At 36.5% G+C, this 18,255-nt stretch overlaps 1 protein-coding gene across 2 annotated transcripts in view; it reads left to right on the top strand.

Annotated features, from left to right (window-relative positions):
• Nucleotides 1–5,868: 5,868 nt before the first annotated feature.
• The window catches only part of ZMYM2 (zinc finger MYM-type containing 2), a 66,631-nt gene continuing 54,244 nt past the window's right edge, over nt 5,869–18,255 (top strand). Inside the window, exons 1-5 of one of the 2 annotated variants that reach the window (XM_041414434.1) lie at nt 5,869–5,955; nt 7,114–7,979; nt 12,355–12,640; nt 15,511–15,676; nt 16,474–16,686. In XM_041414434.1, coding sequence (XP_041270368.1) covers nt 7,121–7,979; nt 12,355–12,640; nt 15,511–15,676; nt 16,474–16,686 — 1,524 coding nt within the window. In that variant the 5' untranslated portion in view covers nt 5,869–5,955; nt 7,114–7,120. Of the gene's footprint in view, nt 5,956–7,110; nt 7,980–12,354; nt 12,641–15,510; nt 15,677–16,473; nt 16,687–18,255 lie in introns of both variants that reach the window. The other variant, XM_041414444.1, reaches the window with a different exon arrangement.

Here is an 18,255-nt window from a genome sequence, read left to right as displayed (position 1 = left end):
ATAGTTGGGTTACTAGTTTGCTTCAATTACAGTGAAAAAGTGCTGCTTTTAGGTGATGTTAATTGGAGTGGTTTACTTTGGTTTTGGGGTGAACTGTAGCATACATTCAGCCACGGGGTTGGTGGTTCATACCCCAAGAAAGCTGTGGTACGTGGGCTGCATCTGGCTGTATAGGAAATGAGTGTTCCTGAGCTGTAGCAAGACATTAAGCTAGAGAGCTTCTTGATAGCTGCTTTGCAGATAGTCTGTACTGAGCTTGTGATCATCAGACAAAAGGAAAGTCAAGAGATAAGTGATTTTCTGTAATAAAGAGAGGAACTTCAGAAAGTAGCTGAATTAAGGAATTAATTGATATTATGGTCAAATTAGTGTCAGGGTCAGGAAGTCATCATTAGAACTGGATGGCCTCACAGAATGTGTTCATTAAGTCTCTAACCTTGTACCAAAATGTTGACATCCTTCCCTCAGCTGAAGTCAGCTTCAGAGCCATAGGCTGAAATTTAGATTTTTTTTGGGTAAATGGGTAGAGTTTTTGTGAGGCTAGTGCTACCTCTTCTGTATGTAAGAAGATTATTATTACTCTCCTAAGTTAGGGTAGTGGCTGTACTAGGCAGATAGGAACTTGTTTGTAGCAGGGATGCTTGGAATAGCTTTTCTGTGAAAGCCTGATTTTTCTGCAGGTGTATTCTGGTTTTCAGCTGACTGGCCAAGAATTTTGTAGAGTATCCTTTGAACCATTGTGTTTAAGTCATCAATGCATTTGTTTTATGTTTGCCCAATCCCTGTTTGAACTGGTTGCATTTCTAACCTCTGTAGCCTTCTACAGCAGTGACTCTCCCAATTAACAAAATGATCTCATGCACAACAGATTATTAAAGCTTCTTAATTATTTAATTTGGCACCTTTTTGTTGTTGCAGAACACTGGGCAACTCTTATAATCTGTGTTTTTTTCTTCTTTCATATTTAGGATCTTCTTTGAGTTGTTTTTCTTTCAAAGAGAAATGTTTTCCATGAGTATAAATTTTTTATGTAACTCGTCTGTTTTTCCATTTCTCTGAAAAGTGAGCATCTCATGATAAGCAAGATGCTGGTGAAGTATGGTTTTTTTTGGAGTAACAAATGTACTTTGTTTTATTTGATTATGTTATTTTTTTTTTCCTCTTTGGTTGTTGATGATTGAGTAGCTTTGATTTAAAGGAGTGAGAGAGTTGCAACTGGACTCTTAAACTATGTGTATTCTTTCCCCCCCTGTTCATTACCTTGCATTTGCCACTAGTGATTTTTCCTGCCACGCTGCTTTACAATCAGTTTGTGTTTTCAGCTGCTGTGAATAAGTTTGTATGATTAGGAAGCACTCATTTTGGGAGTCACTATCTCCTTGGTGACTTATATATGTTGATCTGTGTCATTTTATTTTGGAACCCCTGTGGTAACTTGTCTTTATTGTGGTAACAACAAGCAACACATGAATTATTTTTTTTTTTAATAATTTCAAATCCCCCAAAGAACATATTCTCAAAATCTTTATTAATTTCCACAGCAGTCTACTGAATATGGTGTTTGAATGCCTTTTGGAAGACTTTAGTGGGATATACCAGTTTAATCAGGTTGGTCAAAAGTATGTGAACCCTTCAAAAGATTTTGGCAGTAGTTCTATGAGACATTACCTTTTCTTTTCAAAATTTGTGTTACTCCCCTCCCCTCTTTTGTTTTTTTTTTTTTTTTTTTTTTTTTTTTTTTTTTTTTTTTTTTTTTTTTTTTTTTGTGTATTTATTCAGCTGTAGTTTCTACCAATTTATTTAGTGATAGAGATAGGATTGTAGTCTGAGTAATTATTCTTGCCTTCTGCTTAAGTAATTGGTTGCAGATACTGAAATAAGAAATTGCTGACTGCCTTTAGAAGTCTTAAGTGACTTCCACATGGTCCTAGTGATTTGTTCTAAAATCCTCTTGTGTTAGCACTTTGATGCAACATTTTTCCTCTGACCTGACCTGTAGAAAGAGAGCTTAGATGTGATGTTCCCTGGTCTTTTTCTCACTGAACATCAGTGCAAAGAATTTATTCTGTGTTTTCTGGTTCAGGTTTCATGGATACTCTTTTACTTCAGGAAAATTTTACTGATTGTAAAATTGATAAGAATTGGGATTTTAGACAAACTTGCTCTGACATAGGTTAGTAGCCTGTTTCTAACTAAAGGTGTATGAAATGTATGTGAAACATCCCCCCCAGTACAATTCCAGCACTTTTGTAAATAAGAGACTTCCTGATAGTAGTCTCTGTTGGGTTTTGGAGTATTTTTGGGCTGGTTGTATGCATAATACAGTGAGTTTTTAAAATGGCCTTCATGCTTTCAAGCTTTTTGTTCTGGCTGCTCCATTTCTTTTCCTCCCACCGAGATTGTTCTTTCTGAAACCAGATGTTGAAGTAATGAGGTTTTTTGTATTTATTTTTTGTTCTCCTGGGAATTTAACTATGCTTTTCTGGAGTGCTGTCTGGATAATTACACCTTGAACTGTGTTGCGTGGCCCAGAGTTAGACTAAGATTTGCTTTTTCTTCAGAGACTTCTCTAGGTGGTTGAAGTTGACTGTGTTGTAAAAAATTTTTCCCATCATTCAGCGGTGGATTTTACTTTTTTCCACCCTAGTTTGCACAACAGTCGTTAAAAGTAGTTAAAACAGTAGTTAAGTAGTTATGGTGAGTAATTATCTCACCATAGTGAGATAATGGGAATGAGAGTACTTTGCAGTCTCATGCTCATTATCTCATCTATGGTGTCAGTGTTGAGTGGAAGTGATTGATAGTATAGCATTAATAGGCTGTTTCTTCTGCTTGGGATGTGGAATTTAAAAGTAGCCCAGTAGCTCTTGAGGTAAATAATTTAGTTATGATACTGTGTTTTCCTAGCAGAAGGTAGTATTCTTTTGCTGAGGCAAATAATTCCCTTTCTTTTTGTTCCAGTATTTGCGTCTTACGATACTGTCTCCTAAATTTTGTTTATCTGTTCACGTTTGGAGGTGTCTCAGTTATTTCCAAAGTAGTCTTTCAAGTTTTCTTTTTGTTTTTAGGCGTATAGCATTGACAGGGAAGCAACTGTACATGCTGGTCCTACTTTGGATGTCTGTTTCCAATGCCCCCTTTTGGTGGATCTGCAGTTTTAGCCAGATTTCAGTGACTCTTTCTGATTTTTGTGGTTTTGATCCAAGTGTACGTAACTGTGACCTTGATCTTCTGTCACCTTCATTCCATGTGTTATTAATGGCACTTCTTAAAGGCATTTAAATTCCAGTTAGTTCTTTGGTTAAAGCAGAGTTTTTTGTTTTTTTTTTGAGGTACTCGTACACCTCACCTGGGTTTCTGCAATTCGTGATAACTTTAACTCTCTTATCATTCATCAGTGGAGTTGATCCTACAAGTATTACTTAACTGTGTTAAGAGCTGTAGTAGTTGTCATCATTCTAAAGAAGTGCCTACATTTTATCTCTTATTTCTTCCAGAAATTAAGCCTTGAACAAAGCAATGGGATTGTAATTTATTTCAGCGTGAAGACTTCTAATAGGTGAGTGGTGTAGCTTAAATTAAGAGGGACACACAAGGCCTGGTTCAGGAAGGGCTGTTGAATCTTGTTAGCGCTGCTGTTTCTGTCCAGATGTGATTTTGGTGTCTGTGTACCAGCACAAAGTCTTAAGCTTGTTCTCCAGCAGTCTCACTATTTTGTGGGTTAGTTTTTTTGTTGTTGTGGTTTTTTTTTTTTTAATTGTTGTTTGGTTGGGGTTTTTTGTTTGAGGTGTTTTTTTCATAGGGTTTTTTAATAATTTGGTTTTGTTGTTGTTGAGTTGGGGGTTTGTTTTGTTAGTTGGTTGGGTTTTTTTCTGTTTCAGTTTAGTTTTTTCCCCCCAAATCTCCGCAATTCATCCACTGATCAGTCTAATAAATCTCATGGGTTTCTAATAATTGTATTTCTATTGTAAAGCATCGTCTGCTGTTACATTTTTTTAGGTGTGAGTTTTTTCCTGGTTTTCCATTCTAAACATAATTTTTTTTTGCTAAGCCACTTTTTTGGGGGCGTTTTTGATTTAGAGCTACTGACTGTGACATTGCCAACGTGGTTTTTATGTTTCTCCTTGCTGTTTCTACTTTTAGAAAACAAGCTGTCTCATTTTGCACGTTTTATGGGTAATTTTGTTCTTGAGAGGTAGGAGCTATTTGCAGGGAGATATGTGCAGATTTTGCTTATGACTTTGCACTAGTAGTTAAACAAAAAAAATTTTTTTTTAATACTTAACAGTACAACTCATTAAAACCTAAGAGCTTTGTGGAGAAAGTAAATAGATTTAGGCAAAACGATACGTGTTTTGAGTCTTAACTTTGCTACATGTTGTGTGCATGTACTGTAATACAGCCCAAGTCTGTTTTTCTGCTAAGGGTTTGTGACAATAGGAATCACAAAGGTTTTGAGTCAGGCCTGGGGTGTAGTCTTGGCATAGTCTCATTTTTTCCCTGCTCACATCTGTTCAAGTATATTTGAAACTTTATTAAAAGCTTTATGTTCTTGTGATGCTTTTGTCCTTGTAGAAAAAGAAAATATATAGAATAAACCTGTGAAAGTTTAAGAATTAAATTAATTCTTTTCAGCAAAATCTGAGATGCAGAAAAATCTAAAGTTATTCAGCCTTACAGGAAAAAGTAAAAGTGAAAGAGAATATTTGATTAAATTAACCTTCAGCATAATTGACTTATATCCAGGGAGGTACATACCAACTACATTGATAATACAGTTTTTTTTTGTAAGAAAAAAAACTGTATTATCAATGTAGTTGGTTTTTTCATTCCAGTTCAGTGTTCCCTTTATTGTGGTTCAAATGCTATTACATAATGGCATTTGTCTGTAATGCTAACATGGGAAGGAATTAAAAGGTGGTCGCCTGCCTCTCCTCTAGGATTAATCTGGTTCACAGCTTTACTGTTTGGTCCTTGTCCTGCCCTCCTTGCTCCTGCTCAGTTAATGGTCAGCAGGGCTTGAATAGTGTAAATGTGTAGAAGAATATTTGAGCATTATTCCTCTGGGCATTTTTACTGTCTGGGGGTTTTAAGGGCAGTCCACAAACAGTAGATAACTACACAGGTTGATGCTCTCTCTTTTAAAAATGCTGCCAAGTCTGGAAAACCTAATGACTGTTACAAAAGCTGAAGAATAAATAGATGCTTGAACTTTGAACATTTTCAGTCTCTTGTGAGTGATCACATGTGTTAATACAGGCTATGGATGCCTGAATCTGTGCTGAGTATCACTGCAGTGCATATATACAAGTTGAAAAATATTAGCACTATAAGGTTTATGTTGCATTGTAGGCCTGATTTTATGTCCTGTAGTTTTTCCTTTTATATTTTAATTTTAGCATAGTGTATTCTGCTACAGGCAGCAAGGAGGTTGACATGATAAAAATGAAGGAGATGTAGCTGCTAAGATTTTTATTTTCAATTGCTTAGTTTACTTGAATAATTTATTTTCTTAGTATTCTATTGCAGATATACTTCTTAATTCTAATGCTTGATTACTCAGTTGCAGTTATGTGTATCTGTCTCTTACCAAACATGGCATATTTTTCTCCTCTGTAAAGCCTTCTGCAAGTGTGATGTGACAGAGTAGATCTCAGTACTGTTGCTGCTGTATTCACAGCAGGGATTGAATAGACTCACATTCTCTCTTACTGTAGGATCATAGTGCTGAAAGTCAGGTTTGAACTTTTAACTGTAAATTTAGAAGAAAGTTGGTGTAAGCAGACTGTAACATAGCTGGCAGATGATGCTTGAGATGAGGAAATAGTTTTGGGTAGCTAATGTTTGTTTTAACCCTGTTTCAGATCACAGTACTTTTGTGAAAGGCAGCAAGTTGGTACAAGAGCAGTTTCCCCACAGGAAAGAAAATAAAAGTGCTTGGAGCAACTTATTAAGGTAAACAGATTGCAGTGGATTTCTGGATGGGTAAGTATAGATAAGCAGGATATTTCTACTTCTTGTATTTACCTTCCTTTATAAAGGTTTTATTAAAAAGCACAGATAGCTGCTTCTAACCTTCCACACAAACTTAGTGATGTTACAGATCAGTGTTTACTCCAAGACATACCCAAATTATAATTATGTCTGTATTTTTCTTGTAGTATTGTGTCAAGATCGGTTTAACTTACTGATCTTTAGTACAGATGTCTTTTAGAGCCATCGTAGGTCTTTTAGCTTTGATTATATCCAGGTTGACTTCTATATTTTTTTAATTCATGGTTGAATTGACATTTATGAAGAACAGATTCCCCAGACTGAACAATTACTAAAAGCAAACAGATCTCCCCAGGCGAAGTAGCTGTTGGGAAGTAGACTGAATAAACACTGCTTGCTCTTAAAAGAAATAAGACGAAGTCACTGGAAGTTGCATGAGCATGGTGTACTAAGTCAGGGCTTCAAATGAGCTCTCAGTCTGTAGTGGCTACAAATGATAGGTTGCTGTCCACTTTCTGCTGCTCAATAAAGTATCAATTCCTGTCAAGTGCAAGGGTTTCCTATATATCTCTTCCTTACTTACTTACTCTCTTACAGTTGTCTTGTGGCTACCTAAGAAGCTTTGGCAGTGTGGGGTTGGGGGAAAAATCAGTTAAATTTCAAAGTTGTTAAAATTCCTAATAGGGCCAAAATTTAATAGGAATTCACTTTTTTTTTCCTGTGTGCCTAACTCTTGATTTTGCTTTGCAGTCCAGCAAATGCAGTGTTAGAAGATAATTACTTGCATACATGGGGTGGGAAAGGGACTGAGAGATTGGGATAATTTAAGAAATAGCACTGAAATTTCTGTTCCCTGTGTGTAAATGTGTTGATTAAACATTGTGATGTGTAGCGATTGCATATTTTTTGCTAGTATAGGATTAGAAAGTAAATGAATGTTAACACATTCAAAAAAGAGCATAGAAAAACTTAATTTTCCTTCATATTATCTCAGGAAGAAAATAACTACTGAGTTAATAGTTCCAGATTTTATCTTTAAGAACTGTTGTTGGAAAGTAGTGTCTTACTCTGAAGGTGGATGTGTTCTTTTCTTGCTTTATGTTTTTCTTCAAACAGCAGATCTGGAATGGACACGAGTCCTCTGGGAGGATTAGACTTGTCTGAAAATACTCCTGGTCTACTAGGGAATACCACCATGGCAGCAGGTCTTGCAAATGTAGGAAGTACATTTGGAGGGCCACCAAGTTCTTTAGCTTCTAGACCTAATAAATTCCAGAACTCGCCTATAGAAGATGATGATGATGTTGTTTTTATCGAACCTATACAACCTCCGCAAAATTCTACGTCGCTGGTAGCAGACCAAAGGAATGCTGCATTTACATCATCTAAAAATGAAGAACTTAAAGGAAATGATTGCAAAATGCTTCCTTCTCCAAAAGACTTAAATTCTCGAAAGGGGAGTATAAGTGAAACAATTATTATTGATGATGAAGAAGACATTGAAACAAATCAAGGACAAGAGAAGAATGCTTCCAGTTTTAATGAGCGAAGACTTCCAGAGTGTAAAAATAGAACCAACGAAATGGAATTCTCACCTTCCAGTTTTTCAAGAAGTAAGGTAAATTCAGGAATAGGTAATAGTGGTATAACCACAGAACCAGACTCAGAAATTCAGATTGCTAATGTTACTACATTAGAAACTACATTAGGTGCTATGAGCTCTGTCAGTGTCGGTCATTTAGAAAATGATGGTGACGGGCGTGACATGAACCTAATGATTACACATGTAACGTCACTGCAGAATGCCAGCTTGGGAGATGTATCTAACGGACTGCAGTCAGATAATTTTGGTGTTAATTTGCAAACATACACCCCATCTTTGACTTCACAGACCAAGACTGGTGTAGGACCTTTCAATCCTGGTAGAATGAACGTGGCTGGAGATGTATTTCAAAATGGAGAATCTGTGTCTCATCATAATCCTGGTAAGTTGCAATTTTGAATTTTTCCTTAAAGGCTGAAAATAAGTAATGAAATAAATTGATTATAGAATTTTTGATTTAAGTATTTTTGGCAGTGGCACTGCTTAGTCTTTTAACTTAGTATGTATGAAAGGTCTTGATTATCTTTATGCCCATCACTACCTTATCTGTGACTAGAATAAAATATCCTCAGTGGCATAATACATGAGGAAATGTGTCTTCACCAAAAGGATTATTAAATATTGGAACAGACTACCCAAGAAAGTGATTTCCAGCCCTGGAGATATTTAAAAGGGGTTGTACATGTGGCACTCAGGGACATAGTTTAGCGGGAGTGCTGGGTTAATGGTTGGATTTAATGATCCTAGGCATCGTCTCCAGCCTACATGATTCTGTGATTATATGTGTGGTTTGGAAGATTTCTTCTGAATTGGTGTTAGTCTATTTTCCTTGAGTAGGTACCTCTTCTCTGTGTGAAGCAGTAGGTGCATAACAGAGACGCTTCTGTCCTACACATTAATTTAGAGTCTGATGTCCCCAGTAAGCATTGGAGTACCTGCAATAGAACGGTTTGGATTGGAAAGGACATTCTAAGATCACATCATCCAGCCACCCTGCTGTGGCAGGCACATCTTTCACTGAATGAGGTTGCTCACTGGATGAGGTCCAACCTGACCTGGAACACTCATGGATGGGCCATCCCTAGCTTCTCTGGATAATCTGTTCCTGTGTCTTGCCACTTTCATTGTAAAAGAATTATGTCTGATGTCCAATGCAAACCTACTCTCTTTCAGTTTAAAGGTACTGCCTCTTGTCCTATTACTGCAGGTCTTGTTAACAAATCTCGCTGCATCTTTTTCTGTAATCCCCATTGATATGTTGAAAGACTGCAATATGGGCTCCCCAGCCTTCTCTTCTTCAGATAGAGCAACTCCCAACTCTTTGCTTTTCTTCACAGGAGAGATGTTTAAGCCTTCTGTTGCTTCTTGTGACCCTCTTTTGTGCTTGCTTTAACAGGCTCATTTCTGTCTTGTACAGGGGACCTCAGAGCTAGATGCAGTGTTTCGCAGGTGGGCTCTCAGCAGAGCAGAGGGTTAGAATCACCACAGACTAGGATACAAGTGACTTTTTGGTCTGTAAGCACAGGTTGCTGGCTCATGTCCAGTTTTCCATCTGCTGGTCCCCCACAGTCCTTCTCCACAGGGTTGCCCTCAATCCACTCAGCTCCCAGTTTGTATTGATATTGAAGATTGCCCTGCCTGACCTTGCACTTAGCCTTGTTGAGCTCTGAGTTTTCCATAGGCTCATTCATCCAGGCTGTCAAAATCCTTCTGGATGGCATACTGTCCCCTCTGGCTTATCAATTGCACCACCCAGCTTGGTGTTCCCAGTAAACTTGCTGAGCGTCTGCTTTATCTCACTCTGTGTTGTTGAAAAAAAACCTAAATAATATTAGTCCCAGTACAGACCCTTGAGGGACACTGCTTCTTATTGGTTTCCGCTTGGACATTGGGCCATGAACTGTAATTCTTGGGGTCCAGTCATCCAGCCAATTCCTTATCTATCACATAATAGATGTCTCCAATTCAGCAGCAGGAACATTGTGGGGGGACCGTATGAAAGGTCTTGGGAGAGGTCCAGGTAGATTAAGTCCATGTGCTTTGGAGTAGAACTTAGGTTTTGTTTCTCTCAATGGAATCTAGTTTTTGTGTTTCAAAAATGCTCCAGAGGAAGAGCCAGCACCTAGTAAATTGAGGATGCAGTTTACAATTGCCCTGATGTGAACCAGGTTTTAATGCAACTGTATGTAGCTCAGTGTGTTTCAAAAGCTGCATACCTGTGTAAAACTTCAGTACTGTATTCTTCCCCACCTCTGCCCCAAGTTGTACTGACACATTCTTTTCAGCTTTTTAAAAAACCCTAAATTTTTGCAAGATGACTGTAAAAAAAAGGTATAAATGACAGGAAATTATAATCTTATAGTGCTTTAGAGCAGGAATGAGTAAGAAAGAAGGGGAGCAACCTAAAAAGCCATAGCAGTAAGAAGTAGTTAAACATGACACTGTATAGTCTCATAAACTTGGCCATTACAGAATTGCAGGTAGGAACCTGAAGGATGAAGACATAAGGCAGTGAGTTATGAAAACTCACAAGGAATTAACTTAAGGAATTGTGATACACCTCATTTCAAGGACATGCAAATTGGATTTTACAGATCCTTTAAGCAACGGAGGTAACATGGCTGAGAAGTGAAGAAAAGGCATAGTATAAAATGGGTATCTATGAAGTTGGGATATGGAAAAAATGAAAAAAAAAAGTCAAGATCTTCAGATGTTATTGTTGTATGTTTATGGAGGGAAAAATGCAACAAAATACCGAGGGAGGCTATCTGAGGCCTTAAGAAAATTAGGAATAATTGAAATAACCTTAAAGAGATATTATTACCTACCTTAATTAGGTATTAGTCATGCTGAATGTTTCAAACTGAAATGAGTGGCAAACTCAAGTTTTCATGACTGGCAGTTGAGTGCTACTGGAATTACAAGCAGATGTAGCTCTATTGCACATGCTGTGCATTCCTGATAAGAGAGGCAATGTGCTTTCACTTGAGATTTAGAAGAAAAGAGGAAACTCAGAACATTTTGAGGTGTTAAGGTGCTACCAGGATATTAGTATATTTGAAGTAGTAGAAGTATAGAAAAGTTTGAAGAGGACACTTAAGTTGATTTTAATTCTAAGCACTTTGGTAGCTTGTCTTAGTTTGTCAGTAAGGATATTCACACCTTCAAAGGTAAATGCCTTTAATGCTTTTAAGACAAATGTGTTTTGTTTTGTGCCCTTTTTCCTTCACCTTTTCATTCCAGCTCTTCTGTTTACTCTCAAGCACTACAGCAGGTAAATTTCTAGCTTGTGTTAAATGCCTGAGTAGTGGGACATCCTTGACAGCTAAAAAGCCACACCAGAAAATGATCTTTTACCTGCTAAGGAATGTATGTTCTTGGAACTTTGTCCCTAAATGGATTTTAAAGCTATGCATCAGAATATGTCGTTAATAGAATTCTTTGGGGAAAGAAAGGAATGCAGAAAATAGGAGGAAAAGGTTCCTTCTACTTAATGAGCAATTATGGACCAAAATAATGTCCCTTAAGAATAAGGTATGGGCAGTTGCTCATGTCTGTAGATTAATGTTTTTGTTATCTGAAGTCATAGAATTTAAAGTTATCTGTCTTGCGTTTGGGTATTAGTTGTATTAAAACTCCAGAAATAATCTGACTCACTCCAGTAAAACATTTAAGGCTGGGTAAGTCCCAAGGGCCGTCACAGTGTTTGGTATAACTGGCACACTATTGAAAATTTGTGCAAATGTTTTTTATCCTGCAAAAATTTTTTTTTTTTCCAGTTTTAATTCATGCTTAAGAAATGTATTACTAGTGGTAGTATTCAGAAGGTAAACGTTTCTAAATTCTGATGATAATCACTTTAAATGAAAGCTTAAATTCTAGAGAAAAACCTAGAAATGACATCTTATTGGGGGATTTCTTTTCTCCCCCAAAACGATCTTCTGCTCCAGACCAAGATATGGAGCATGTAATTTAACTTATGGTGTTTATAGATGTATTTCTTTAAAAAAAAATCTTTTGCTTACATTCTTGTTATATGAGATACTTATGCTACAAAAGATTGGGCAAAGATAACTTTGTTCAATGGTAGTTTATTTTCCAAAAAATACAGGTAGAAAACCAGTGGAGTCTGAAACATGGGGACATGGATCTGTGTACTGGAAGAACTTAACAAAATATTATTTTCTAAGTTCATTGATTTCTACTGAGGAGGTTGTTTCTCTCATGAGTTTGCAAGTTCACTGCTATACAGTGTAGTTCTCTGGCTGCAGGCTGGACTAGGAGCCAGTTCCATGGTTTATCACCGAGGCTGGACACATTATGCCTATTAAAGCTTTAGAACAAAATAACAAAATGAAAATTTTGGATCTAAATTTGCAGAGTTTGTCTCAAACATCGGTTTAGAAATTCTCTGTTGTCTTTTGGTCTCTTTTTTTTTTTTCAATTGCAGTTTTGTTTGTCTGAAGATAAGATTGCCAGCTTGCAATGTCAGTGCAAGTGAATTGAAATCTGCAAAACCTGTCACTAGGTGTAGAATGGGAGCATGCTGAAATTTGTTCATGTTATGAAGTTTTGTAGCAATGGAGAGTGGTACCATCAAACAGGATTTTCTACATTAAACCTGAAATTAAAATATCTTTCTTCTGTGGTCATTCCCACAAAAAAATGATTTTATGATGATACGTCTGTGAATACTATTCTGTACATACATATATGTCTCTTGATTTACTTTTATGTTTGGGTTTTTTGTCTTGAAGATTCTTGGATATCCCAGTCAGCTTCCTTTCCTAGGAATCAGAAGCAACCAGGTGTGGATTCCTTGTCACCTGTAGCATCCCTTCCTAAGCAAATTTTCCAGCCTTCTCCCCAGCAACAGCCTTCTAAGCAGGTTAAAGTCACATGTGCGAACTGCAAAAAGCCTTTACAGAAGGGACAGACTGCGTATCAGCGGAAAGGATCAGCTCACCTTTTCTGCTCCACTACCTGCCTCTCATCATTTTCACACAAACCCACTCCAAAGAAACTTTGTGTCATGTGCAGAAAGTAAGTTTTTTATTTTGTTTCGCTCTAGGACCTAAATTGAGTACTATTAAGATTCTCACGTGTGCATGAGAATTGCTCCATTAATGATAGAAAATATGATTATGAGAGTGCTTTATATGATTATGAGTGTTGCTTTAGTGTTTGGAAATACTGAATTCTTTGTGTCTAAAAAAATAATACCAGCTTTTGAATTCAGAGTATGGGATATTGTTTTATTGAAAGCCAGTACACTAAAAATAGCTGGGTTTTTTGTTGGTTTTTTTTTTTTTTTTGAGATAAGGTGTCCAAGTTGTGGCATACTTTGTGACGAGACATACTTCATATATGAAGTCCTTTATGAAAAAAGTGGACCATGTGTTGTGTAGAAAGCACTTATTTTGATAGATGAAGATGTAAAACCAAGAGACGTTAAAAGGATGAGAAAGTCATACTTGCAAGAAGCTGGAAGAAACTTGGGAGTTCTTCCACTCTTGGTCATAGGGGGAGATAGGAAAAGCCTTAGATTTTCCCCATAACTGTGGCAGCTGGCAATTTTGAAGCTGAAGATACCTTAAGTGGGCGGTACAGAGGGAGTAACAAGCATAGCTAGAAGTGGCTTATTTTAAATTACTGGTTAGGTTTGACTTGCAGTTTTTCATGATTTGCCAGACTTGAAATTGCCAAAGAGAAGTCTTCTGTAAGTGTGTTTTTGTAGTGTTAAGTGTACAGACTGGCTGTACTGTCTTTTACTTTCAGTGTACTGTTTACTGAGCTTTTTGCACTTTTTCATATTCTCAGTCTCGTACATGCTGCAGTGACACTGGTTAAAGGATAAATTTTTGCTGAAATAAAGAAGACTTGCAGTAAAGACTGCCTTTGTTAGTGTGTGCTCTAGAGAGCGTGGTCTTTGCTCAGTCGCAGATTTAAACTAGTAAAAACCTTTTTCCGTGACTGTCCAGTGTGCTGGATTAATGGCTAGTATTCAGATGCAAGCTTTTGGTTTTTTGTCTCCTTGGCACTCTGTAAAAATAAGCTATAGAAAACATTGATATCCTGCATATTCATGCTATGGTACCCTGAAAACCTAGAAAATAGAAGATATTCTAGTGTTTTTAAAATCTGTGTAAAAGCTCGAATTCTCTGTACCCTTCCCTCTGCAGGGCTAGTTAAAAGTAATGCTTGTTCTTTCTGTTGGCTTGTTACATGTTTATACGCTATTATTTTTTAAGACATCATCTGGTGATGATATTCATCTAGCTGCATGATCTGTAAAGATGAAGATTAGACAAAACGTTTCTGACTGAAATCATGGCTAAATCCATGCTGCTTTGCCACTTCAGAGATAATTGTGTTGCAAGAGGCCACATACAAAACTGCCCTAAATGAAAAGGCTTTATTTTTGAATGAGGATGAAAACACCTTATTTTTAGCTATCGAGGTTAAAGAGAATCTTTCTAAAGTCACCTTTGGCAGTTTTTGAGGTGATGTTAGTCTTTGCTTTTCCACCACTTTGAAGTTTTTACTCAATCACAGTTAAACGGAAGATAGTATAGGCACTAAATTGTTCCTCTGTGGCACTGTTCCTCTGTAAAACCCAACAGGAAAAGTCAAAATTCGTAGGTATTTTATTATAAATCTCTTTTCTTGCGTTCCTCTGAACTCTTCTGTAATTACATAAATAGCAAGCTCCCCAGGGGAGAAGCTCTGCCTTTGTTTTGCAGAACAGGAATGATAGCAGTCCCTGACACGTATCTTCGTAGTTCTCCAAAGGGTAAGCCATACTCTGCCGACTTGCCCTTGATGGGAGGAGGCAAGCTTGCAAGTATTGGTATCAGGGCTGTACAAGTTAATTTTTAAGGAAGTGTCTAGGGAAACACACCTTTTCCCTGTTTTCCCAGTGTTTTTTTACCCATCTTGGTTTTAAAGCTTGCAGATATGAGTGTATGGGGCATGTGTTTTCCAACTGGTGATCCAGATGTGCACAATAATTGTTTTTAAACATTCGGCCCAATAGCATTTCCTATGTGTCAGAAGTAGGTTTTATACTTTTGTGGGTTTTTTGCTTAGAAGGCGAAGGAGGTGGCTTTTATTTCCTCTTCTTACTTCTTCTAATATTTGGTGTGTATTAGTTTGGGACAGTGAAAGTCTCTTTGGTTAGAACGAGGTTTGTTCGATTTCGAATTACTTTTATTGATGTTTGGTTTTCTGGTTTGAGGTGTTAAATTGGCTCAATTACATGGACAGCTGCATGAACTGCTCAAATGCTTTGGAACTTTATAAGGGAATGATGGAATAAACTTTTGTACATTTTGAATGATAGAACTTCTAGGCACATTTGTGGTAGAGTTCTAAGCTTTTTGATTGTTTATAAGTTTGAGAAATATGAGAAAACAACTTTTTCTCTTCCTGTCATCCTGTCCTGAGAGTAATACTAAAAATGTTGGAGGTACCTACAAAGACAATTTCTTGCTTTTTATTATAAATCTGAATTTTTTGTATGAAATTTACATATAGATTTTGTGTAAAAGGAAAAGTCATTGTAAAATGGCTAGTTCAAGTTTGCTGTTAGTTTCTTGAAAAAATTGAGTTTGCCATAACTACATCTAATGGTGCATTGACACTGCTTAGTTGTAGAATAATTTAATAGGAAAGAATAATTCAAAGCCAAAGAAAAACATAGGGGTTTACACAGTGAAGACTTACTTACAGTAGTTGCAAGAATATTATCAAACGTGGTATTCATCCTGTGACTAACAACTGTACACTAAACTGTTTTGAAATCTAAGCCTTGAAAGGAAGAATGAATCTTACAACATGTGAAGTGTTCTTGTTTATGTATATGTTTATGTATATGTAAAAACATAAGCACGTGGTTTTTTTTTTCATTTCAGAGATATAACAACAATGAAAGGTACCATTGTTGCTCAAGTAGACTCAAGTGAGTCTTTCCAAGAGTTTTGCAGTACATCATGTTTATCCTTCTATGAAGATAAACAGAATCCCTCAAAAGGAGCCTTGAATAAATCAAGATGCACGATCTGTGGTAAACTAACTGAGGTCTGGTTGACTGTTTTTTGTCTTTCTCAATAATGACATATTAATACCTTATATACTGAAATAAGAAAACTTAAAAGAAGAAAATGTAAAATCTTCAGTATTTTGAGATATTAAAATATGCAGGTTTTATGTTCATGAAGAGTAGCTGAAGGAAGAAAGTATTCCAAGAGGTTGATATTTCTTTCAGAAACTTGAACTGCCTTTTGCTGATAATGTGTTCTATTAGGTATAGAATTTTGTAATTATAACCCAGATCTCTCACATAAAAGAACTGCTGATGAAAAAATGTCAAGATCCACTGTATTACCTATTTTTTTACTGTATGTTTTGAAAGGTAATGCAGATGGTTTTAGAGATCTGTGGAATATGTGTATTTTAAATTCTCATTAATGTATGTATTTATTCTTGATGCCTTCTTGATTAGTGAGCCCAGCATAGTTCAGGCTGCTGCTTTACACAGCTTATTGTCTGACCAATCTTCATATGCCAGGTTCTTCACCTGTAAATTGACTGTTTTATAAAATTGCATAAATTGGCATTCTGCTCTTATATGCAATTTCCACACCCATTCCCTTTGGTCTTTCCTTCTAGGCTAAAGGGTAGATGAGTCTAAGAGTGTTTTCCTAGTACTTTGGAGACAACAGAAACATTCCTTTCTGTTTGTATATTTCATGGTCATTTCAAGTTTTTAAATAGTGAGATGGTTATTTGAATGTAAGACTTCTAGCTGGTCTGTTAGTTCCAGGCAACTTTATGCTTGTCTAGTGATAGAATACTTTTTTATTTTTATTTTTTAGATTCGTCATGAAGTTAGCTTTAAAAATATGACTCATAAGCTGTGCAGTGACCATTGCTTCAATAGATACAGAATGGCAAATGGTTTAATAATGAATTGCTGTGAGCATTGTGGGGAGTATTTGCCCAGTAAAGGAGCTGGAAACAATGTCCTTACTATTGATGGTCAGCAAAAAAGATTCTGCTGTCAGAACTGCGTTGGTGAATACAAGCAGGTAATGACTTATTTACCTATAAGTTAAAGTTAAATAAACATTAATAGTTCTTAAGTTTATCCTGGTACTAATAGATTGGGTTTACTTTTCCTAAGAAGACATAAGTAAAAAAGACTTATAAAAATGAAATTATTGCCAGTGAGAAGAAACTATCTGCAGTGGACCTTTTACTGCTATCTCTTTTTGATGTTGCTGTAATAACGATACGTATTTGTTCTTAATGAAAGTACAATTGAAATCAAATTTTGTTAATAATTTCTGTTTTCTTCTGCTTGTGATATCTGAAGTATATTAATAGCACACCACACAGGTTTTACTGGTCCTTAAATTATGGGGTTTTTTATATAAAAGCCTACTTGGATGCAGTTGAAACATTAAAAAATATGCAGAACATAACAGGTTGGACATTGCTGTGAGAAGGCTCTAACTGGTTACAGTTTGGCTGTGTGCTTGCACTATCTCCATTGTACAGCACAGGATTCAAAAAATGGTTACTTTCATCTTTCCATGTGTCAAATTTTATGCTTTCATTTCATTTACTTGGTTTGCTTTTCATTTATTTTTAGGGCTGTTAAGATAGTAGTAATTGTGTTTAAATATAATACCAAATCAAGAAGTCTGATGCTGATGTCTTTTATATTTTACAGAGCCAGCTTAGCTTTGAACTGTTGCTAATGCTGGCTAGAGGGTTTAAATGTTAATCACAGTATTTATAGTATAATAGGATAGCTCTAAAATATTAAATGTTTCAGGGAAGCATATAGAATATGGGGATTTTGGGGGTGTTATTTTTTGGGTTCTTTTGCTTGGTATGTTCTGCTTTGATTTTATAGGAGTAGTGTTCTGACAGGGCTGTTTCACTAGAAAAACATTTATGTTTTTGGTTTTGAAATGCACACTTGAATATGTGAGTGGCCCCTGTGCTGCACTTTGCTCAGGGCTCATTCTTCATCTCTTCTCATTTTTAAGAAACCAATGGTCCAAGAGAAGAGGCATTGCAGTGCTGTGTTGTAAAGTTTCTTTAATGTTGCATCATGTGTGCTTGTATTTTCTCACTGGGTGCTGAGCTCTGATGCTTTTGGGGATGGCTGTTCCTGTATATGTGCTGTGTGTGAAGAGCAAAGCTGGAAATGTGTGAACAGCCTCATTGGAAACGTAACATAAGCGTTATTTTTTTGCCACAGCTGTACCAAAAGGGACAGGATAGGTTTTCAAGCTACTAAAAACATAGGCATGCCCAGAAGCCATGGAAAGACTTGAAGAAACGTTGAATACTGTCTCTTGAAGAAACAGAAATGCAGATTAACTTTGAACGTGAAACATTCCCCCACATCCAGTATAACTTACACTGCACATGGAATTATGAAATGAATATGGAATTTTGAGGTTAAATGCTGAATTTGTACTTTAATGCCAGAATATACTGTATTTGTTCACAAATCATTGTATTTTTTGTTTAGATATGTGTTTGAGAATGAGAAGAATATGGGTAGAAAGTTGTATGTTCTAGTTTAATTTGGGGAGGAGGAGCAGTTTGCAGTACCAAGGATCTTCACAAGTAGTGTCAAG

The sequence above is a fragment of the Onychostruthus taczanowskii genome, unplaced genomic scaffold (genome assembly GCF_017590055.1).
Source record: "Onychostruthus taczanowskii isolate IOZ18803 unplaced genomic scaffold, ASM1759005v1 scaffold105, whole genome shotgun sequence".
NCBI classification, from domain to species: Eukaryota; Metazoa; Chordata; class Aves; order Passeriformes; family Passeridae; genus Onychostruthus; species Onychostruthus taczanowskii.
The sequence above is the reverse complement of the archived record's forward strand: the minus strand, read 5'-3'. Positions and strand labels throughout refer to the sequence as shown.